The following is a 23,807-nucleotide window of genomic DNA, read 5'->3' on the forward strand; positions in this document are numbered from 1 at the left end:
GCGCACCACAATCACAACGCGCACCACAATCACAACGCGCACCACAAACACAACGCGCACCACAAACACAACGCGCACACACAGTAACGATACACTTGCTGTGCAGCTGGCGGCGCACGCGGAGTACCTGGACATCTTCGGCATGGTGCACAGCATGCGGCGCGAGCGCGTGTGGATGGTGCAGACGGAGCAGCAGTACATCTGCATCCACCAGTGCGGGACATCTTCGGCATGGTGCACAGCATGCGGCGCGAGCGCGTGTGGATGGTGCAGACGGAGCAGCAGTACATCTGCATCCACCAGTGCGTCGTGGCGGCGCTCGAGGGCCGCGACCTGGCGCCGCCGCCCGCCCACAGCCACCACCACAACCCGGCCTTCGAAGGTATGCCTGCTCTGACGCATCGCACATCTCACCTCTGCTCCTCGAACCCGCTATCTGTCCGCAACCCGCTTACAAAAATCGCCATTATTTTTAACATGGCGGAGTAAATACAGTTGAAAATTCGTGTTAGCCGCACACTCTGTACGCGAAGAGCGACTACTCCAAACATATTTTGTACTCTTGTAAACTGTTAATTAGTTGTAATCATATGTCGCTGTCCTCCTGCAGTATTGTAACTGATGACTCCTGCACCTTTTGCCATCAACGTATAATATGCCTAGTGAGGTTGTACATTTTGCAAGGACCTACAGTTTCTCGATGACACGAAATCGATTTTGCTACTTTGCTGGTCGCGCTGCCGCCCCCGCCTGAGAGCGCGCCCGTCGCCCGCACCCGGCACCCGGCGCCCGGCACCCGGCACCCGGCGACCCCCTCGCCGCCCGTCGCGCCCACCGCGAGCCGGCCCGTGAGCGCGCGTGCTGCATGCCGTCTATCTACATGCCACCACATGCCTTCGATCATTCGTCGCCCCCCGTCACCCCCCGTCCCCCCCCGTCGCCCCCCGCCGGCCTCGACACAAATGTTGCATGGATGTTACGTAGCAATAACTTTACTGAGAATATTTCTAAATTAATCTCGTGAAGGTTTATGTATAATACCTGCCTACGAGAGAAAGTCTGTGATGATAAATATACTCTACGACAAAACTAACTAACCTGTTAGTTTTTAACAAGTACTTGAAGCTGATAATATGCCATGAAGATGTAACTCTACCAACTCTAGTCTAGAGAATAATATACAATTTAAAATACTCACCTGATTCAGGTTTTTACAAATTGATGGTCGAGGCGGACGAGGTCGCGGGCGGACAGCTAGTATTCCTATAAGAGGAGTTCGCGTGTCATACTTTGGTTCATTAACACTTCTCTCATCATTAATATTTCAATTTGTGTCTTCTGCGGCGCCCCGCTTGCCGCCCCGCTTGCCGCCCCGCTTGCCGCCGCGCGTGCCGCTCCACCTCTCCCTGACGCCCCCTGCCTTCCACAGACGACGAGGGCATCGCGGAGTCTGGCATGTGAGCGCGCGCCGTGCCCGCCGTGCCCGTCGCGTCCGCCGTGCCCGCCGTGCCCGCCGCGCCCGCCGTGCCCGCCGTGCCCGCCGTGCCCGCCGCGCCCGTCGCCCGGCGCCTGACACGCCTCGTTTTCTGTACAATAGCATTTATAGTTGGGACGTTCTCATTATTTATTAATGACAATTTCGGATGGTCCGGTGTCGGTGGCCCGGTGGCTGTGGTCCGGTGCCGGACGAGAGCTAACATTCAGATATTATTTTTCAACCGAGCAATTAAAAAGATAAACCAACTTTTTTATTCGGACTCGTATATTTAGCTTCTATTTTTAAAATGGCATAAAAGGTTGGTTACTAACTGTGCTCGGTGCGCAATGCTCGGTGCGCAGTGCTCGGTGCGCAGTGCTCGGTGCGCAGTGCTCGGTGCGCAGTGCTCGGTGCGCGAGGCGGCCGGCACCAGCCGCAGCGGACGCCGACCACCCAACCGCAACGGAATGAGTCAATTCATTGCGACTTTTTATTATGAACAATTTTTTTTTAACCTTAAAGTTAACGTGACGTGACGTTGCTGTTTTGTATTTAATTGTTCGCTGCGTCAAAAAAACGTTTTCTATTCTGTTATGTATCAGACAGGTTTCCTGAGAACGACCAAACTATAAATCAATATGTTTTTGTATAAATGTATATTAAACGCAGTCACCAATTTGTTATATAAATTGTATATATGATGAGAGAAGCAAGCAAGCAAGCAAGCAACGGACGCCGAGCAGAGCGTCTCTTCACGTTTTTAACCGGATCTATACATAATGTTTTATTACATATTAAGTTTTGACTTTTATTATTTTTATATTATATTTAATATTATAAGTATAACTGTTTGAATCTCAAAATTGTACTTAAATACTTTTGTAAGCTGAGTGTTCTCACCCGACCAGACCAGGCCAGCCAGCAACGCTGCACAGTGCCGCACAACTGTGCACAGTGCCGCACAACTGTGCACACTGCCGCACAAATGTGCACAGTGCCGCACAACTGTGCACAGTGCCGCACAACTGTGCACAGTGCCGCACAACTGTGCACAGTGCCGCACAACTGTGCACAGTGCCGCACAACTGTGCACAGTGCCGCACAGTGCTCGTACAGTTGCGACCAGTGTACAAGTTACTAGTTAATTTCAGTAAAAAGAGCTGAACCGTTCCGTCCTTTTATTATGTCCTATTTATTATAATATATCAATGTGATGAATATGGTATGGATGTGATTTAATCAAAATAAATTCGCTTTGGTTTGAGAGGTAAAAACTCTGCCTAAAAACATACAATAAATTTTGTAACAAATGTATCTGTTGTTTTACTGAGTAACTTCTGAGTGCGTAGGTATACATTTAAGTTGTATTGGAAGCAGCCAGCCAGCAGACATTCGATAGTTTATTAGTTGTTAGTTGTGCGCAATGAGACCGTACACGAGACCGACCACGAGAGCTGCAGGAGGGCAGGATAAACCAGTACCCTTCCCACATCTCTCGCGGTCCCTCCTCAATAGGCACCACGGAGGCGGACAACTCCTAGTCCACCTCTGGCGCCTCCTCTGGGTGCGCCCGGCTAGCGCGCTGGACCTGTCGGGACACGATCGACTAGTCCTCCGCGCACTGCCAGGCCCGGGTCTAGTGTTTGGTTCGCGGGGCTTTCGCCCTACCCCGACCTACTACCGGGGCATTCCCCTATCCACCACCCGGAGACGCGCCATGTCGGAGTTCATCTCTCCGCCCACTCGGACAACCGAGCAGGTCCGTGGAAATTAACCTAACCTAACCTAACATCCTCGAAAACTAGTTCATGTTTCAACTCTTGATTTGCAACTTATGACCTGAGTTTACAATTTAAATTGATAAATCTAAAAACATTAACAAATGACCCTACATGTCTTAACATCAAGCGTGACATTTTTGTGGGATTTCGAAAATATGAAAATGGCAACATTAAAACTGCTTGCCGCCTGCCGCTTTCTCGTTGCTCAATAATGACAGCTTCGTCAAGATGACATTTTTATAGTTCTCAATCCTTATTCTCGAACTCTTAATGAAGTCCGTCCGATTTTATGGCACTTTTTAACATTGACAGAGCGGCGTCTGTAGGTTTTAAGGGTTACCAGTGAGCAAAAAATTCCTAGTTACTATTAAAATTCGCTAAAGATAAACAAAAATAATTTTTAGGCAATTTTTTTTAACTAATAACAAAATAGCCTGAAAGCTCTTAGTGGCAGCTTACTATTTAATAATCAACATAAATTAATACAACTTTGGGATTTCTCAAATGTTTAGGATTTCTCAACTGTTGGTCTTTAAGTGGGCCATATGTTCATAGCATATAGCTTGGAGTTTTGTATTAAATGTAATAATGCAAATGAGTACATTGTTGTAACAGAAATTGTCACAAGCTTTTTGATTGCAGTATATTCTAGTAGTGCTTGGGTAGTGCTAACGGGTAATTGTTTTCGTATAATTATTATATTAAGAATAGCGACTCAAAGGATTATGTAGTTTCTAATGCTATTTAAATTAATTTTAGTGTAGCAAGGAATCTAAAGGTGGGTGGTAACTGTATTCTGGTGGGGCTTCACTTTTTTTGTCCTATTATTTTTATATTTGCAAGACTTATGTATACCGTTTAGAATCTTATTTTCCTTTAGATAATATTTTAAGATAAAAAATATTTATTTTAATGTTTAACAAAAGTTAATTAAAAAGGCTTTTTTTTTCTCAATTCGTAAATTTGCCGGTATTTTTCTGACCTCTCACGAACCACCCTAGTACTAGGTACCTATTTTTACCGTTTAAATGCTAATACATTGCATGCATGCATGTTGTCTGTGGTCTTCGATCAAATTGTCAAGCTCAAGTCAACGTTGTCAATGTTGCATATTTGTCTCTGTGTGCAGTTTTCATCAAAGATGCTTAAAAACAGGACTGAACACTGTCAAAAACCGGAGTATAGAATACAGTAAAATTTAATATACTTTTTTATTTATAAAAAAAAATTATAATTTACAATTACTATATTACAAATACTACATTAGTAAAAATGCCGAAAGAGTATGAGATGAGGTTTTTTTATCGTTCCTCTCAACATCACCTTCGATTACTCCCATTCTCTCTTAGGCACGCATAACGTAAATATGCAAATATATGTGTCTGTAAGCTGTTAAATTGTTTAAGACTATGCATGTTTCCAGATAACTTAAATAAAGCTTATGATCAGCAAATCAGTTCACGGCTCGCTTGTGTGCAGATCAGTGAACCGGCTCGCTGTTCATTTCAGTTTGTATCTGCATAGAGCTATAATTTGCGTTTCAAGCTTCGAACTGCTAGTCACCAGGCAGCTCGCTGCTCCTCTGCTAGTAGTAACAGTACTTCGCGATGAGTCGAGAGCTGCCAATTTAGTTGTTGATGAACAGCTCAATTCAATTTAATGAGAGCTGAACTTTTAGAGCTTTTTACACATGGCTATCCAGTTTTTTCGATTATTGTTTCTCTTTTTTGTTTCAATGCGATTGTTGAAAAAGTTTTTTGTTTTTTGAAAAATACCTATTTTCAAATAGAACTGGACTTCACTGGAATGAAACTGGAATCAGTTTAAGGTAAAAATGGAATAGATAAAAAAGATAAAACAAATTTATAATTTCTAAAAAATATACTAAATAGTTACCAAAAATGTTAGACCATTAGTTTTTACTGGTTCATGAAAAATTAAAATAACTATTGATAATGATAAAAATGTGATGACACTATGTAAATTAATAAAGTTATGAATGAGCAATTTCTCTCAGCTGGGTCGGCAGAGTTTGTCAAATTATATTCTTGTACCAAGATTCCAAAATTAGGGCCCTAGCCCTGGTGACTTTATAATTTATGGTTACCTTAGTGGTAAAGAGACATTTTTTTTGTTAATTTGCGTCTCTTTCTCGTTCGGCAGAAATTTAATCTGCGATTAGTTATTGCTCAATCCTGTCTTGGAAAATAAAATATCAATGGTATAGCATTGACACCAGTGTGTGCGGCACGCGGTTGAGCGACACATGCAGACACATGCATTATACAAAATTTCATTTACAAGCAGTCAGTTGTGTGCGTGTAAAGGTACTCGCTTGTCGCGTTGCGGTGCGTGTGCTTTCTACAATATACTTTCTTCGCCTCGTAAGTAAAGCATTTTACATTTTATAGTATATTCGGTGTCTTTAATATACGCCTAGAGTACTAAATCATTAAAATTCCCCTTTGCATATTTGGAGGTCTGTTAGGATACGCCAAGATCATTCGATCGGATCGTGTCGATGCGTCACCTTTGTGAGCCATTTTACAAGTTCCTGTTATTCGAGAATCTTTGTGCATCTGGTGTGTTCCGCCGCGCCATTTTTCAATGATATGCAAACACAAGGGCGTTTAGGTAGGGAAGACATCGCGATGGTACTCTGGCGATTCTAACCTCGCACTCTCACAGATTTAGACGGGTGGCTATTTGGTTGCCGCGATCTTTCTTCATCCCTTCTACCTGATTCTCTTTCAGATAATTTATCATCTTGTAAACCAGCGCTTAAAAGTTTAACCTAAAGTAACACAATGAACTTACTTAATAATTCGATTTTTTTGAATTCATATATTACACAAATTCCATATTTAAGTCGTTTTTGTTGTAACAATGAATATAAACAAAAAATATCAAATATTAGCTACTTTGGTGCCGTAGGAACTACATTTTGCTATCACTGTAAGTCAAAATAGTTATTTTCTATTACAAGTTAGTACCTTTGACAGATCAAACATAATTTTTTATATTTTCTATGAATCCACTAGGTGGGTAACTTTGCAAAATATGAGCTTTAACAGTTAGTGATTCAACAACAAACCAATAATCTTGATTATTTTATCTGTGATTTTTATCTGCTGCATCTGCATGGTGCTATGATAGATAAGTTGTGCACAAGAGGTGGCGATGCCTTGTGTTAAACTGACAAGTTATTGGAGCAGGGCTGCATGTATGCATCAGCATCACACTTTTAAATTTTCAGTTGCAGTTGACACTATCTTTATATCTTTTGCCTCATACATGTTCCAATTATAGTAAATTAAAAAGTGTCATTAAATATAAATGTGTAACTGTAGTTTGCACATTAGTTTAGTATGAGTTAACTTTTAAGCTAATAGTGTTGCACATCAATGTCCTGCCGCACTGTGCTATGTGCTAGACAACTCTTGAACTGTTCTAACAATAAATTAATGTTCTTGTGTATGTTAACATGAATGACATTAGCAACATTTTTAACGGTACATATGTTTTAAGGTTGACAAGTTCAATATGCAATATACCTAGTAACTAGGCAACTTATCAATACATTATATGTCATGCCCTGCAATGTATGATTGCACTGTCCGGCATCTTGCCTCAAGATCACTCTCGGAGATAGCCAGTAACTTTGAAGAATACTGGAGTTCTTTGGGGATTTGGCTTTGCTGGAATAATCAATGTCCGTGAGGGTTACACAAAATAGGTGTCACTTGTAGAGTTGCAGTTGTACTGTAGCACTGCTGCTAATTAACCAGGTGACATTGCATAACCTCACTAAATATTTATGATATATTGACATCAAAGAGATGCAAAAATAAAATTGCCCCATGATTTTATCTTTTTGTGCGATTAATTTCCTGGAGGTAGATTAACAAGAAGAGTGTTGCTATGAGTGGTACCTACAATGTACCTTTAGTATGTTTTCAACATCATTGTTCACCTTCTTATCAATAGTGGGTTTAATTTAATTATTTTAAACTTTGGGTTCGATCAATCCATGAAGTATTCTGGCATGTGGATGTGGACGTGTAAGGTAGTGCGAACCATTTCTATCCTTTTATTACTATATGGCAGGATTTTTTTTATAAAGTTTTTTGTTTTATAAAGTTTATTTTCCCTTCTTTAAAACTATTGAGTGGACTGTGTGATGGAATGAAAGGCTGGTTGGTTTCTGATGATTATAATAATCGTCGGTGGCTCCAAGCACTTGACTTGCAATCTGCAGGTTCTGGGTTCGAATCCCACCATGTACCAATGTGTTTTTCGATTTCCGATTTACATATGTATCCGACGTTCTTACGGTGAAAGAATACATCGTAATGCAGCCTGCACATCTCTGAGAAGAAGTTCAAAGTTATGTGTGAAATCAACCAACCCGCACTTGGCCAGCGTAGTGGGCTATGGCCTAATCATCCTTAACATAGAGTAGGCTCCGAGCCCCTCGGTGGGGACGTATAGAGATCTGATGATGATGATTATAATACGATGAAAGATGATGTACAATATGTTGATATGTCGGCGCTCGCAGTGCTGAAGCGCAACTGTCGCAAGGTCGTGGTGTGAGGGCGGGCGGGGCGGCGGGTGATGTCTGAAAGGGACCCCGCGCTGCTTCCCCGCCGGTGGTGCAGTAGTCCGGAACAAAAAAGTATCGGCAATGCGTGTTGCAAAGATATCATTGTGATGCAGGGTCAGTTTGTAGGTCGAATCCAACTGGGTCAATGGTAGCGGCGCGCCCCAGCCCCCCCTCCCCCATTCGGCCGCGCTCCCTGCGCCTTATGCCCCTCACACAGCTTCACATGACGGCCAGGAGCGCAGCCGGCCGGCGGACGACCTTGCGGCGCGGGTCGACGGCCGCGCGCGGCTGACGTGTCGCCGGCAGATAAAGCCGGCCAATTTATTTTTGCGCTAAAACTACAACCTGTTTATTGCAACCGTAGATAGCAAATGTAATTCGTGGGTGTCGCGGCCGGAGTTGAACTCTGCATGTGTGTCGCATGGAGGTCGTCCATTACTCACGTAATGTTTTAGCAACTTTTTGAAACCATTTATGTTGTGTATGACTACCCCTCGCCCCTAATCCTAAAATCATGTGAGATTTTTGTACAAAGTGCTTTTCAAATTATAGTTAGTTTATTCATTAAATTTCATCATCTGCCGGCTCCCTACTCTGATGTTTTGTGACTTTTTCGGAACCCTTCCTTTCGAGTCGCACGTGATTAGTGGACGATCTCTAGAGGCTTCCCTGAAACATTCCGAGATGGTCAACGCTCTTCTAATTAAATGCTTCATTTTGTAGGGCCCTGCACACATTTGCATAATAATAGTAGTAAATAGAATGTTGTTTCTGACAATGAAGACGAGTTATTATCAAGGCATTGTAACAGACACTTCTCCGGCCTGGCTCTGCCTACGGACACATGCTGGACTCGCTTTTGTACGTATGTACATTTCAAGCGACGGCAGCTTTATTACTGATTACGTAAAATTAATTTATAACATTAACAATGATTCAGTTGCAATAAATTACCATAACTCTTTGTAGTACTATTTCTTCGTGTAAATATAATAAATAAAACAAATATTTATCTTTTAAATTTTTGTGGTATGGCCAATATTGTGACCGCTTCAAAGATCTATTCCGATTGCATGGAATAAAAAATGGGGTAAGCTACTCTCGCTTACATTAGCTACTTTCAAGGAAGTCTTGTCAAAATCGGTCCAGCCGTTTCCGAGTCTTCCGGAAACTACGCGGGCATGCAGTCAGACGAACAGACGATCATTTTAAAAGTTTTTATTTACCCGACTGAATGGAGGGTAATGTTTTTCGCCCGTATGTAAGGTTTTTTCTGCGTGTGAGCTATATGTATATGTAGATTCCATTGTGACGGCCCGGAGCCTAAACGATTCAACCGATTGGGACGAATTCGATTCCTCTTCTTCCCCGGAGTGACACAGAGTAAGGTAAACTTATTGTATAAGCACAGAGCACATCTTGTGAACGTGACAGATAAAATTAAAAAAATAAAGTGTGAAAAGTGAATAAAATTTCACTGGGCATAACTTTATTCAATCGCCAAACCTTTTTTTTCTTTATTTAAAAAAAATCGTCAAAAGATAACGCCATTTTATTTATTAGGGCCTCATCGTGTTTTGTTTGTATAAAATGTATGAAAATGGTAGGAAATATACCGGTGCCAGGTTTTCACCTTCATGTTTTGTTTATGTATACCGGATGGTTTGTGGATATATTAATTGGAAGATTATGTCAGCGGAGAAATTGTTTCACCTTGCACTTGACAGCAAAAAATAAACCTGAAAAAGAAGAATACATGAATAAACAGCGTATTTCTGAACCCCTTAAAATTTTTCTTTTTTGCTTTAAGCTGGCTAAACCGTTAGAGCTATATAAAATAATGTATAAGAGAATTGGAGATCGCAAAAAGTTTTACAAAAAAGTGTACGATGGCATATCGCTTTCTTTTACGGTTTTGTCACAAAAACCACCTTTTGCATTAGAAAAGGCGATTAAAAATCGATTGTAATAGCGCATATTTAAATTGTGGCAAGGGTGAGTGAACAAGAGGTGATCTACACCGGTCTCGCCCTAACTCCCGTCCCGAAATGTGTGGCGATCGGGGTCGTCACCCGCGCCCTTCTGCCAGACTGCCAGTCTTCACCATCGTTATATGCACGCCGATGACTGGCGCAAGGCGCGCACCGAGAGACCTTGTGCGACCTGCCGACGAGCGCCCCCCGGCTCGGCCGCCGTACCATCCCTCGCCCTCACGCGTCGGTCGCGCGAGTGCGACGACCCGCGCCACATTGCCGCACACCTCTCACTACCCAACACCCGCAGGATACTTGCTGTTCCTGATTATTATATTACATTCGCCTGTTTTACACAGCACTTGAATGCACAATTTATGTTAGGTCAGGCATAATACTAGGTGGCTTCAGGCACCGTTGTTCGCGAGGTTCGAGAGGATTCATTAAAATAACCTTATAATTCGCGTAGGCAAGAACAATTCTTCGTATACAATACGAATTAAGTTTTACCCGCACCAGACAACTCGTTTGTAAGGATTAACGCCGCCACACTGTCCGCAACTTGAGCAACACTTTCTCAGCTCGACCACCGCTGCGGAATCGACGTGCAATCTGCGAGGCGAGACCTTGCAAACGCCGCTTAAGCGAGATATAGATTCGTTAGCAAAAACGACCAAACCGTCAACCCGGGCACCGCTCTTTCAACTCGACCGGCGGCCGAGCGTTCATTCGTTGACTTCGAGATGACGGGCTATGTCTAGTGGACGCGGAGATTGATAAATGCGTGTAAACGTTAACACAAGTGCTAATCGGTCTGGACACTTTATCGGCGACATTGATTCTATCCATTAGCAATACAATATGATTGTTAATCGAAGATGATTTTCGATGAAGCGTCGCTTACCTCAACTTGAATCGCTGCTTGCTTTGCTTTGTGAATTAATGTTCATATGTATAGTATATAAATTTGGTTAATGCAACTCATATTACTGATGTGGTAAAGGTGGGAAAAAAAGGAATATTTAGAAAGTCATGAGGTTGGGTTTGTCGGCGCAGAGCTTGTGCGAGGCGATCGCAGTGCTGCGAGTGTCGGGTGCGCGTCCGGCGACCGGCGACCGGCGAGCGGCGAGCGGTAGGCGGCGCAGAAGCGCGCGGCGCACACCGGCCGCAAGACGGAGAGCGCGCGGCAGCCGGGGCCCGTGCTGCGCGCCGCGGGGCGGACGCCCGTCCCCCCGAGGCGGCGCTGGGTCCCGCCCTCCTCGCTGCGGCACCACGAGGTGCCCGACGGCGATGCCAAGCACGACGTCATCTTTCGCAAGGTAATACATGAAAATATAACTTATATATTAAATATAATAAATGGTGCGGCATAAAGTGATTTAATTCTATCCGGACTTCAGGTGCGAGGAATACTAAACAAACTCACTCCAGAAAAATTCCAAAAGCTAAGCGACGACTTGCTGGGTCTCGAGTTGGACTCGGACAAAGTGCTTAAAGGTGTCATCTTGCTGATATTCGAGAAGGCCCTCGATGAGCCCAAGTACTCGTCCATGTATGCGCAGCTGTGCAAGCGGCTCAGCGAGGAGGCGCCCAACTTCGAGCCGCCCGGCCAGCCCTGCACCTTCAAGCTGCTGCTGCTCAACAAGTGCCGCACCGAGTTCGAGAACCGCGCACAGGTGCTCTCCCACTAGCCGCCACCCTCCCCCCTTCCGTCTTCCATCTTCCACCTCTCACTACCCACCGCTGGCCTCTGACGCTCGACTCTAACACTACCTACACACTGCAGGCATTCGCGGCCTTCGAGGACAAGGCGTTGACCGCCGAGGAGGAGGAGAAGCGGCATCTCGCCAAGTGCAAGATGCTGGGAAATATCAAATTCATAGGCGAACTGGGCAAACTGGAGATCTTGGCGGAGTCCATTCTGCACCGATGCATCCAGAACCTGCTGGCGCGGCGCGCGGCCGCCGAGCACCACGAGGATCTCGAGTGCCTGGCGCAGCTGGTGCGCACCTGCGGCCGCGTGCTCGACTCGGAGCGCGGCCGCGGCCTCATGGACCAGTACTTCGCGCGCATCGAGACGCTGTCCGCGTCGCGCGACCTGGCGCCGCGCATCCGCTTCATGCTGCGCGACGTCGCCGAGCTGCGCCGCGGCGGGTGGATGCCGCGCGCCGCCGTCTCCGCCGAGGGCCCCGTGCCCATACACCAGCTGCGCGCCGACGACGAGCCGCCGCGGCGAGACCGCGACCGCGACCGGGACCGGGACCGCGACCGCGAGCCGCTCTTCCGCGGCGGGCTGCGCGCGCGCCCCCTCGACGACGTGCTGGCCGGGCTGCAGCTGCAGGGGGGCGCGCCGCTCGCCTCCGACAAGCTCTTCGGCAACGGCTTCGGCGCGCCGCGCGACGCCTTCCGCCAGCGCTCGGCGCCCGGCTACTTCCCGCGCGCCCACGCCCACGGCGCCCACAGCGCCCACAACGCCCACTACAAACATCACAACGCGCAGTCGCAAGGCGCCGCCTCCAAGGTTCGTCTCGTTTCTTCTTCGGCCGCTATCTTTTTCTTCACCACGAAAGTGATTCGAAGTTGCGGTCGTCTGGTAAACAAATTATTTTCCATACCCTTTTATGAATGAATTACACGATGGAGGAGATAACCCTGATCTCTTCTTCACCTTCTTACGCACACAATACACTTCCAGAGACATTAATGTTATCTTGTTTGATACTTTTTATTCGTATGTCGTACACCTGTTATCGAATAAGAGATGAGGTGGGTCGTGTTGCGTATTATATTATATTAGTGTACGTGCCGGCAGGAGGGCGGGCGTGCGGGTGCGGGCGCGGGCAGCGCGGCGGGCAAGGCGCGCGCGGCGGGCGCGCTGGCGGCGCTGGCCGACGTGCAGATGCGTCCCGCCGCCAACTCCCTCATGTTCACCGCCAACCGGCTCTCGCGCCCCCAGCAGCAGCACCACCAGCCGCTGCCGGCCGTGCAGCAGAGTGAGTGTCCCACACCCCCGCACCACCACCCCCACCCCCACCCCCACCCGCCGGAATGTGTACTCCTCACGTGTGTTGCAGACGTGCTGCCGCCGACGTTCGCGAGCGCGCCGCTGCTTCTCAAGGAGCCCGCCATCACCATCAAGCCGGCGCCGGACAAGAAGGACAAGCCGAAGAAGGACAAGGTCGGCTACTTTTTCACTATAAATAAACGCAGAGAACATCGGTGACGCAGCGCTCTACCATTGCCATTGTGATCTCTCTCACATTCCGATGTTTTTTTTTTTCAATTTTAGAATTTCGTATGTACAATTCTGCTATGGAGGAAAACTTTGTGGAGATGAGATGTGTGAGGTGGAGAAATTCAAAGATAAATGTTTGTATTTCCTTATGAGGTTATTATGTATGTATGTTGCAGATGTCCATGGGTGTCGTCGATCACCTCGGTGATCCCGCCGCTCGTTTGCCCCCTTCTCTTATAAAAAAAAAGAAATGATAAGCGATTTGATACAGGAAGTATCGTGTGTGACAGGGGCTGAGCAAGGAGGAGGCATGCCGGCTGGCGGTGGAGGCGACGGACGCGCTGGCGGCGGCGGGCGGCGCGCCTCCGCCTGCAGACGACGCGGAGCCCGCGCTGCCCGCGCCCGCCGCCCTCCACCTGCAGCGCCTGCGCGACCTGCACCTGCCCGACAAGGTGACCCTCATACCTCTTACCTTACACCTTACACATGACAACCGCCATCAATCATCAGCTGTGCTCGGGTCGTGTGATGCAATTTGTTATAAGAATCAAGGACAAAAGTAAAAATGTTAAAGGTATAATAAGAGTGTTGTATCGGCAAGCGTGTACTGTACTGTAGGACGGGTACGCGTGTGTGCAGGTGTTGCGGCGCGTCATCGCCGCGGTGCTGGAGCACGCGCTGGCGGGCGAGGTGGCGAGCGCGGGCGAGGCGGGGGGTGGCGGGGCGGCGGGCGAGGAGGGCGGCGAGGCGGGCGCGGAGGCGCTGGCGTCCGCGGCGTGCGCGGTGGTGCGCAGCGTGAAGCGCGCGGCCGTGGGGGAGGCGCTGCGGGCGCTGGTGCACGCGCACTGGCCGCACGACCGGCTGCCCGCGCTGCTGGCGCACGCCACGCTGCAGGTTCGCTTCACTTCTCTATAATGACTCGATAAATGTTTTAATATTCTCGAACACGTTTGTGCGTGCGCAGAGGCTGGTGACGCTGGCAGAGGCGGGCGCCTGGTGCGAGGGCGGGCAGCACTACCCGCTACTGCTGGAGCTGCTGCAGCGGCTGCAGCGGCTAGCGGGGGCGGAGCGGCTGCAACGCCTCTACAACGAGAGCAAGGTGCGGTACACCACACCTCCTCCTCTACTCTCCACTAAACCACTGTAATTTTGATGAAACCGGTAACATAATAAAAGTATTGTAAATTTAAAACAAATCAATACTGTGGACCGCTGCCATGTCCCGTCTCCGGGGGTACGGGGCATCACAATAGAGTTAACATACACAAAGACCTATACACCTCTGGGTAAAAACAATTTACCGACGTCTTGAAATGTCGAGGGCGTTCCGTTTGTAATTTGCTCTAGCGATTTTATTCGCAAAAGGAGAAGTCGATATAATACAAAATATATTGGGAAAACACTGATTGCAATAGTAAAAGTACAATAAATAGTATCCATCCCATCCCATCCCATGTGACAGATCAACCTGTGCGCGCACGTGTCGGAGCGCAGCGGCGGCGCGGCGGGCGCGCTGGAGGCGCTGGAGGCGCGCGGGCTGGCGGCCCTCGTGCCGCAGCTGCGCGTGCGCGCCCAGCTCGCGCGCCAGCTGGCCAGCGAGCCCGCGCCGCTCGCGCTCTATCGCTGGATCAAGGTACGGCATATCCTATCCTATCTACATACATCTGTATATTCAAGCGACCTCACTTTTTCCACTCTCTATATTCCTTGCCCGAAAAAACTGTTTCTTTTCCGACATCACCTCGACCGTTCACCATTTTCAGTCCGCAGATAGACTCTTATTGATTAAAAGCTTAAAATATGTCACCTAAGTGTTTATTGAATAGACCAAATATCACCAAAAACAAATAGCAAAAAGCGTACCGAAAATATGATGCCCTCTATAATTAGTCTAGTTTTAATATGCGGAAGGTCCAGTGGGTGGTCAGAGAAGGGTGAGGGAGTGGTGTGCGAGTTGTCGGGGGTTTGTGGCAGGCCAACGTGGAGCCGGCGGTGCGGCACAACGGCGCGTTCGTGTCGACGCTGGTGGCGCTGGTGGCGGGGCACGTGACGGCGGCGGCGGGCGCGGCGGGTGCGGGCGGCGCGGCGGGCGCGGGGGGCGCGGCGGACAAGGCGGCGCTGGAGCGCGAGAAGGCGCTGGTGGAGGCGTACGCGCCGCTGCTGACGGCGCTGCTGGAGGGCCGGCCCGACCTGCAGCTGGCCGCCGTCTACGCCGTGCAGGTGCACGCGCACGCGCACCGCTACCCCAAAGGTGACAATCCAATCGCACACTTATTACAATTTGCAAAAGATTGGTTCGCCCGTGAACGATTGGACGATTCGGCGAGGATGGCTGACTTAAATCTTTTACAAATTGAAATCGAAACAACAATTATTGTTTTTGAATAACACAAATAAAATCGTTATCGTATCTTTCTATTATTCCTTTAGTGTCCAAAATCAAACTATAAATAAAACATTAAACCAACAATGAAATCTTTGCAAACAAATAATTTTTTGTAGTTCCATCATTCCACCACCACTTGGTGGTCATCTTTATCTATCTTTCCCAAATGTTTCGTTTATTCTAAAATATCTTTAGCAGCACATCATATAGAGGTCTATATGGATGGAGGATCTTAATCCAACATTAATTTATCCATCTCATACAAACCAAAGTGTAAAAAAAAATCAATCTGAATAATTTTATCTACCACTCTGCATTCTTTCCTCTCAATTAAATGCCATTTAATATTTGTCAGGAGCTTTCTTTTCTATTTAAAAACTAGGTGCTTTATTATGAGATGTGATACAAGCAGCCAGTGATGTGGGACTAACACCTCATTAGATATAGCTTTGAAATTTTTCAATTCAATGATGTTAATTTAGGAAAAGTCCTAACTAGCTGATAATCTATTTATGTTTTAAATCTGTTGCTATGTTATGTTACTAACTGTTCTTGGTGTTTGCTAGGGAGATGTAGGTAAGGTAAGGTGTTACTTTCCCTAAAGCCCCATCCTCCATGTTCTCCTTCGTATCCTTCCTCCCTTATTTCAATCACTTGTCACCTTGTCACCGGGCATGCTATCATGGTATGGAAATGCTCCCAGAACTTATCTTTTATTGCATATGCACTAACAACATCTAATACCACTCCTCTCAACAGCTTTAAGAATTATCATCCAATTATTTATTCTTTTTACATCCATGAGATCTTTATTTCACCACATGCAATACTATTCCCAGCCCATTTCTTTTGCTTTCCACTTTGTCTTGCAAGAAGCTACAGCTATTTTTCTCCTTTCATGTACATCCACTAACTCATCCTCTTCCTATCATCGTCCCTATGTACAGTCCTCATTTTTTTACTTTCAGAGCCTCAAATACACCTGTCTTAAAATAAGAAGTTTAATATTAAGTTTAGGACAGGTCGCTATAAGCTCTTGCCTCGGCGTGCAATATAATGATTGTGTGTTGTTGATGTTGTGAAGGAATGCTCCTCCGCTGGTTCATGTACCTGTACAACCTGGAGGTGTGCGAGGAGGAGGCGTTCCTGCGGTGGCGCGAGGACGTGACCGACGCCTACCCCGGCAAGGGCGAGGCCCTTTTCCAGGTAAGGGAAGCGAGCGCGGCGCCGGACACGCACAAGCGTTCGGGCGCCGGCACTCAGCGACTTCTCTGTGCAGGTCAACACGTGGCTGACGTGGCTGCAGCAGCAGGAGTCTGAGGAGGAGGAGGCGGAGGACTAGGCCCGTGACCCGGACACACATTCGCACCGCTTTCCTTTTGCGCTCATCTCATATAAATATAATTAAGCCGAATAGTTAACAATAGATACGTTTGCTGCCGTCGGTCGGAACGCCCGACGCGTCCGCCGGCGACTCTCGACTACAGCCTGTCTTTGGGTTATACTAACTATGTAAACAAATGTTAGTATTTCGAGATAATTTTTTGTAGGCCATTTACTCGATTTTGATACTTTTTACAAATGTATACAATGTATAGTGTTCGTTTGTACGTATGGCTGCACTCCCCTCCCCTCTCCTCCGCCCCCTCTCCTCACCTCGTCCTCCGTGAGCGTACCTTAGTTTAAATTGTATAAATATATATGTATGAAAAACTTAAATCAATTTCTATATTATCATGATCATTTTTATTTTCAATACTAAATGGATTTAGTGAATACATAAACTGTAAGAATGCTTAAATTTCATTGTATTAACAGAGTTTAGAATTTTGTAAACTAGATAATGGAAAAAAAGGCAATTATTTCCTTGAGCATAAGATGTGTATGTTGATGGAGTGAATTGTAACAAAGTTGTGAAGTGATGTCGGTCAATATGTATTGTATTCTTGATGGAAATAAACTTCAGTGTAATTTATTATCTAACTCCTTTTATTTGCACAAAGACATGCAGCTTCCACCGACTGCCCCGCTGCTCTACTGCACCCCGCTATGCTCCAGGATCATGGGAGCTGCAACAAACAACTGCATGACACTTTTACTACATAGGTTAGCATTAGAAATATGCTGGATGTTAATGGTCCAATCTGAATATGCAAAGTGTTTCCTTTCCTTTCAATATAGTCAGCTATCAAGCAAGTTGTATACATGGTTACCATTGTCATCTCCAAATAACACGTTGGACAGTTTGCTTTCACCTAATCAATTTTGTGAGTAGAAGTGATATCTTACTAATATCATAGAAGATAAAATATTTGGATGGAACAATGTTTGTTAGTAGATGTCTGAACTGCATGGATCTCGATGAATTTCGGTATAGATTTAGAACACAGTTTGGAAAAATACATAAGATACCTATAATTTTGGAATTGTGTCAGTTTCCATAGGATGTATTCGATTTACATATTAAATTGATATCTAAAACAGTTAAAGCTTAGCTACTAAAATTGATGACCTCAGTTCACATGTGTGAAGTGAACTGGCTTGCACTTCGGCTCAATTTGCACCTGCACGCTAGCAGCAAACTACAAGTCACCAAGCATCTCGCTTCCCCTCACATAGTTACAGTATTCGTGATAAACTGTGAATTTTGTTGTTGAGCTGACGTATTATTTAGAAAATAATGGTTTCTAATACTTTTTACTTACCAATTCTTATAGCAGCGCAAAGTACGCAAAACGTTATAACACTATTTATAGTGTTCTCCCTCGCTTGTCTTTTTTCTTCCATAGGATCTACCCTTTCGCCGAATGGAAGACGAAACATTATGATTACGTATTACAACTAGTTTTGGATCCAATTTAAAAATGAGATTAATAGACGTAAGTCTTTTTAAAAACTCTTCTTCCCAGAAACTGAAGAGAACTCTTGGAACTCTAATCAAATTGTAGGCATAATTATAATTTCTAACCTACACTCAATTGCCTATATACTCTACACAAACCAAAGAGTATATAAATGATCTATACCAAAGAGTATGTTTTAGGGCTATAGACTATAGGGGAGATCTGATGGTACCCAGCGCGGCGCGGACAGGCGCGAAGCTCATTAGAAATTCTTAGTTTCTTGTCAATTTAGTTAAGGAAAGCCTTTTTAATTATTTATATTTGTTTACTTATTTAAATTTGAAGTGCTTTGTTATCAACATATCTGATAGAATAGATGTTTTAGTATTTATTTATGTGCCAATACTAATAATTTCACATAATTACCGTCCACCATGTAATTACTATAAAGTAATTACATGGTGGACGGTAATTGTACTAAAGGGATGGTACATATGTCTTGGGTGGACGGAAATTGAATTTTAGGGTTCTTTTTTGTGGGCTCATTATTTATATATTTGATGTAATACACGGTCTAGAACCTTTTCATTATTTAGATGATATTTTCAAAATAAAAATGAATATACTTTCATATATTTAAATGTGTAGGAAAAGGTACTTAAAAATGAATTTTGTGAGTCGATTCGTAAAATAGACGAATTTGTATGGCCTCCCCGATAATATGTACTCTGTGGCACCTAGTACCTATCTAACAAAAATAAATATTTTACAACTTATTATTTTGTGTTTTAGTGTTGAGTACTGAATATTTACAAGAACTAACTTAATATTTGCTTCTGTTAACACAATAATTGTTCATGGGTTATTATTATAGATGTTTGTTATTGTATGAAAATGGTCTCTCTTTTGTCTGCTGAATCCTAACAAAGCTGAAGTTGCGCAACATGGCGTATTCAGCTCAGCTGCTACGATGAAAATTAGAATCTTTTGTGACTATGACACGCTCTAGTTAGCAGTAAATAATTTTTATCGGTTTACTGTTAGTTTAAGCTGTTCAGTGTCAAAGCAAATGTGATGGGATATTTAATAAATTAGTGCTGCTAAGTCAGGAACTTGGTGGAGACGGAGACGTTGTCGTATAGTACTTTCATTTTGTTCGGGAGTGAAAATAATTTATCCGTCAAGCTGGAGCGGCTCCCGGAGTACCTGCGCGACACCGTCGACTGGTTCATGGGGTAAGTGATCCAAGTCAAATCCCAGTACTGTTGACTTTCATTGACTATATGTTGCAGCTTGTCTAATTAGTAAGCTCGTTCGCTCTTGTAGTAAAAAGTTTGAGTAAACAGATTAAGTGTGCCTGCTTTTTATATAGGAATTGATTTCCGCTACAAATATATAAAAATCAAATCGTCTGGAACTATCTGGCCAAGTTTGTACCACTTATCTACAACGTAATAATTTTCATAAAGCACACATATTATTAAGAAAAATTAAAAGAATAAAAACTACTATGGTATTGTATAAATCACTAAAACATTTCTCCTTTTTGTTTGAATAATTTGGATATAAATATTATGTGATAGTATTAAAGAAATGACTCAGAATTCTATTCAAAGTCAGTAGTTAAATGATTATTTGCTTTGAATTGTTTTAACAATTGTTGTGATTGTGTAAAAACAAACAAAACAGTTGTCTTCTCTCACTCGTACTGTATTCTATCTACATGCAGCTGAAATCAATCACACACTCCACACAAATGTATGTACAGACAACAGAATGAAGATCTATCAGTTGCTTTATAAACCTCATTGTTTCAGCACAAAGTTAAAGCAATTAGTTTTTATTTATTTATCAATACCAATATTTATCATAAATAGGAGACATTTGATTTGAAACTTTGTTGTATTGTTTATATTGAGTAAAGTTTTCAATTGCAAATGTCAAAATTTAAATGATCATATGACAACAAAGACCATCATCATCTATTTCAATTTACTCATCTAAAGCATCTCATAAGATTAGGCTTAGGGCTTTTTAATTAGATAGGATAAAAGTACAAAACAGTTCATTCATCTGTTTTAGAGTATCAACATATTACATGAAATAAATACAATCTCATGGAAAAATTGTTATACTTAGATATTTGTGAAAGGACCCAATGATGAATGAAAAGTTTTATAACTACATAGGAATATTGTATACTTAAAGGCTAACACATATTTTTGACAAAATTTTTATGAAGTAAAGAAAACTTTTACATATAACAATGACTAGACATAAATTTGAAAAATAACCAAACAAGTAATGTTTATCTCCAGCATTAGCACCATTTATAATGTTAAGGTTTAGCTACTTCTTATACACTTGTTCTTGTTCTAATATTATTAATACTTGTGTTAGAGTTAGTGTGTTAAGTACAACTTTATGTTATTTCTTAAAAGATATGATAACATTCTTTTTTAATTTTGAAAATAGATGCATTTTAAAGAGGTCCCAAATGTTGCTGACTGTACACACACTTTTTTATTTGTTATTTTTTATTACAACATATACATTTGCAGTTGCAGATCTTTAATAGACGAAGGAGTAGATGCACACAAAAAGAATATGTCCATTTCCATTTCTCCTTCTTATTCTTTCGTTATAAGAAAAGGGTGGGATGGGTAGCACTAAACTTAGCTCATTTTCATTCATTCATTTATTTAATCAAGTTAGATCAGATTTACGCCTATCTTGTGCCTGTGTCATGGTATTTCACCGGTCTAGCCGATGCCGGCTTTCTGCAACAGATGTCATTGTTGCTGTCGTCTACTTTTTTTTTAATAAGAGAAGTGGCAATCAACTGCGGCTGCAGAAACACGGAGGTAATCAACGACAAACATGGACATGTTTTTCTCAAATGTATTATCTTATTTTTCTTAAAATATTATATTATATGTCTGTTTATCGATAATTAGCACGTATTTTAAGAAAACCTTATTGTGTAAATGGTAGGTTATTTTAACTGTGTGCACAGTACATTAGTGTGTGGATTTATATTTTGTCAAGTTGTAAATCAGCGCTGATTTCAATATCATCGACGTTTTGTGTCATTCACTGGTAATTGTAAAATCCCCAAAGAGAATAAACAAATACTTTACCAGAGGGCTGCAGAGGGCTGCTTTAACATGCCGGAACAATAATCTTTTTTAGAATACGCCAAATAAACTAATTGTGATAATAATTGGAAAAGGCCATATGCAGTAGTTCCGCCCCTATACGTTGGCAGCACGATTTTATCCAAATACAGTTATATAGTTATGAGAGAAAAAGTGAAAATATTAATTTTTACGTAAATTGCGATTTGTTATGGTCAAGGGTTTGTGTCGGAATAACGTGTAGTGAGCGCGGCCGCGGTTAGGATATGCATGCGACTTATCTCGCGCGGTGACGTGACGGCAAGCGCCGGCTGCTCCGACGCCGGCCGCCGCGGCGCGCACTCGCGGTGAGGCGCGGTAGTCCCGCGCCGCGCGCAGCCGCGGCACCGCGCGCCGCTGCACCTCCGCCCGCCACCGCCGCAGCCGCTACCGCCACCGCCACCACCACCACCACCGTCGCCATGCTGCGCCGCGGCTCGCGCCGACTGCTACGGCTCAAGTACCACGTGTCACCCGCGGCGCTGCCCTTAGACATCGACGACACCGTTTCCTGCTTCTGCAGGTGCGCTTTCTCGCCTCTATATAATACTTGTGCTCCTATAGTTAGTAATTACCTCTCGATTATAGTAACGTAAAAGCCGTTTCATAGGAATTTTCCAAGTATTGAAAATTTTAAATTGAAAATCAGTATATTTTTTATGCAATGAATATTATGCCGCGTGAATCTCGCAAAAGTAGTAAGTAAACAGCGTGCGTGAGGTAGGAGCGAATAGGAGGAGGAGCGGGGGTGGGGGGTCGGCAATGGCGAAATCAACGCCACTTATCGGTGTTATCGCCCCACCTGTGTGACGTCACCACATCGCTGTTCCACCTGACATTGCGCCGCGCTTCAGTCGGCCGCGCACATGCACACGCACACACACACACCGGCGCGCCGCGGCTTTGCACTAATATAATTATGAGCGGAGAGCACTGTCCACTGGCATGGGACAAACATTAACTAAGGGCGCAGCATGATGGCAACCTATGCAATGGACATATTTAATAGTGAAAAGAACAAATATAATACATGTTGTGTAAAAAGTTATGAAGTTCATTAGTTTTTGGACTATAGAGACTATAGAACAGATTCGCTAGCCTCCACCCGAGTTGACATACTCGCCTCCATGTGCGCCGCCCGCGAACTCTATTGAGGCGCAAACCTTTATCAGACAAGGTAGGAAAGGATAAACTGTAAATATTTCTATTTATCGCGTCTGAGGAGTACTTTGCCACGTTCCTAGCTTTCGGCGTTACAAAAGAGTGGGAAGAAAGAAGGACTTGAATTTGCACCCTGGCCATCGGCCTTCCATTTGTTCGGTTGTGGTATTGCACATTATCTTGCGCGTCTTGCAGACTATTACTCCAGCAGTTATTACTAAGCGGACTTGACCACGATGACTATACTAATCTGAGAAGTAAAATTAGGCTTCCAACAGTCATACTTATCAGAGTAAAGACGGAATTACATACTTCCACTTGACGACACTTCTTATGTGTGATCGTATATTTCACCGGTCTGCCAGTTTTAATGTGCACCAGCGAATTCTACACTTATCTATGCAGATATGCTCAAGTTATATTTGCCTTACCTAAAAACTAATTTTAAAACGTTTGTCTGTCTGTCTCCCTAGTTCGCATTGTGCATGCGCTTTTGCCTTAAATAATTTTATTTATGTACTAGCTGTCGCCCACGACTTCCTCCGCGCGATATTGAAAAGATTTAAGGTATGGGAATGGAAAGATTAAAGGAAGAATTATAATCAAGAATTCCATTTATTTACGACCTTGCCTTGGTGTGGGTGCGTGCGTGTGCGTGCGTGTGTGTGCGTGTGCGTGCGTGTGCGTGCCTGGATGTACCCGGCCGAATATTGAGGCGACTTCGCTGTGCACCACAGAGCATTGAATTGTATTCTATCTGCCCATGACGAATTCTCTGTTTCTTCAATACACAACCGTTGATAGGAAATACTTACACTTTTCACACACTGATACACAACGCGACATTCATGTATATGCCGTGCGTTAGAGAGAGAGAGAGAGAGAAGAAGACCAAGGCGTTTCTACGACAAGTGACTTTTACTTTGTAGTTTTTCCAAGGAGAATTGAAATTGCAAAAATTAACTGGCCGTTCCTTTTTGATAAATGATAAGACGCACAGGGGCGCGGCTGCACGATTCTTTGTCCTATGAAAGTAAATCCCAAAGTAAAAATTGTAACATTGAGTAAAGATAGTGATGGTGTGTTGTTGCAGGTGAGTGCGGCCGCGCCCGCATGTCTGTCATGCTGGACTGCCTCTGGTAAGTCCCCCACCCCCCCCCCCCCCCCCC

General features: G+C 44.3%; 3 protein-coding genes and 1 long non-coding RNA gene across 4 annotated transcripts in view; 3 read left to right on the forward strand and 1 right to left on the reverse strand.

The window, feature by feature from the left end:
* LOC106123262 (Protein tyrosine phosphatase 10D) overlaps positions 1 to 1,496 on the forward strand; it is a 16,850-nt gene extending 15,354 nt beyond the window's left edge. The window contains 2 exon segments of the mRNA XM_013319496.1: positions 85 to 382; positions 1,430 to 1,496. Of these exon segments, the coding sequence (XP_013174950.1) occupies positions 85 to 382; positions 1,430 to 1,461 (330 nt within the window). The 3' untranslated portion in view covers positions 1,462 to 1,496.
* Positions 1,497 to 11,003: 9,507 nt separating this feature from the next.
* On the forward strand, positions 11,004 to 17,436 carry NAT1 (N-acetyltransferase 1). The gene is made up of 12 exons (XM_013319490.1): positions 11,004 to 11,156; positions 11,238 to 11,513; positions 11,624 to 12,358; positions 12,650 to 12,830; positions 12,912 to 13,015; positions 13,363 to 13,524; positions 13,712 to 13,966; positions 14,037 to 14,171; positions 14,535 to 14,705; positions 15,047 to 15,323; positions 16,543 to 16,664; positions 16,738 to 17,436. Exons 2-12 carry the CDS (start codon positions 11,388 to 11,390, stop codon positions 16,798 to 16,800), a joined length of 2,331 nt encoding a protein of 776 aa, XP_013174944.1. The 5' UTR covers positions 11,004 to 11,156; positions 11,238 to 11,387; the 3' UTR covers positions 16,801 to 17,436.
* LOC106123263 (uncharacterized) lies at positions 17,427 to 18,448 on the reverse strand. Its single transcript, XR_001228152.1, has 2 exons — positions 18,164 to 18,448; positions 17,427 to 17,527 (listed from the first exon to the last, which is right to left on the reverse strand). It is a non-coding gene; the product is annotated as an uncharacterized LOC106123263 (long non-coding RNA).
* A 3,411-nt stretch (positions 18,449 to 21,859) lies between these two features.
* The window catches only part of LOC106123251 (MOB kinase activator 2), a 12,765-nt gene continuing 10,817 nt past the window's right edge, over positions 21,860 to 23,807 (forward strand). Inside the window, exon 1 of the mRNA XM_013319482.1 lies at positions 21,860 to 22,000. Coding sequence (XP_013174936.1) covers positions 21,900 to 22,000 — 101 coding nt within the window. The 5' untranslated portion in view covers positions 21,860 to 21,899. The remainder of the gene's footprint in view (positions 22,001 to 23,807) is intronic.

Source organism: Papilio xuthus, unplaced genomic scaffold (genome assembly GCF_000836235.2).
Source record: "Papilio xuthus unplaced genomic scaffold, Pxut_1.1 DF826115.1, whole genome shotgun sequence".
NCBI classification, from domain to species: Eukaryota; Metazoa; Arthropoda; class Insecta; order Lepidoptera; family Papilionidae; genus Papilio; species Papilio xuthus.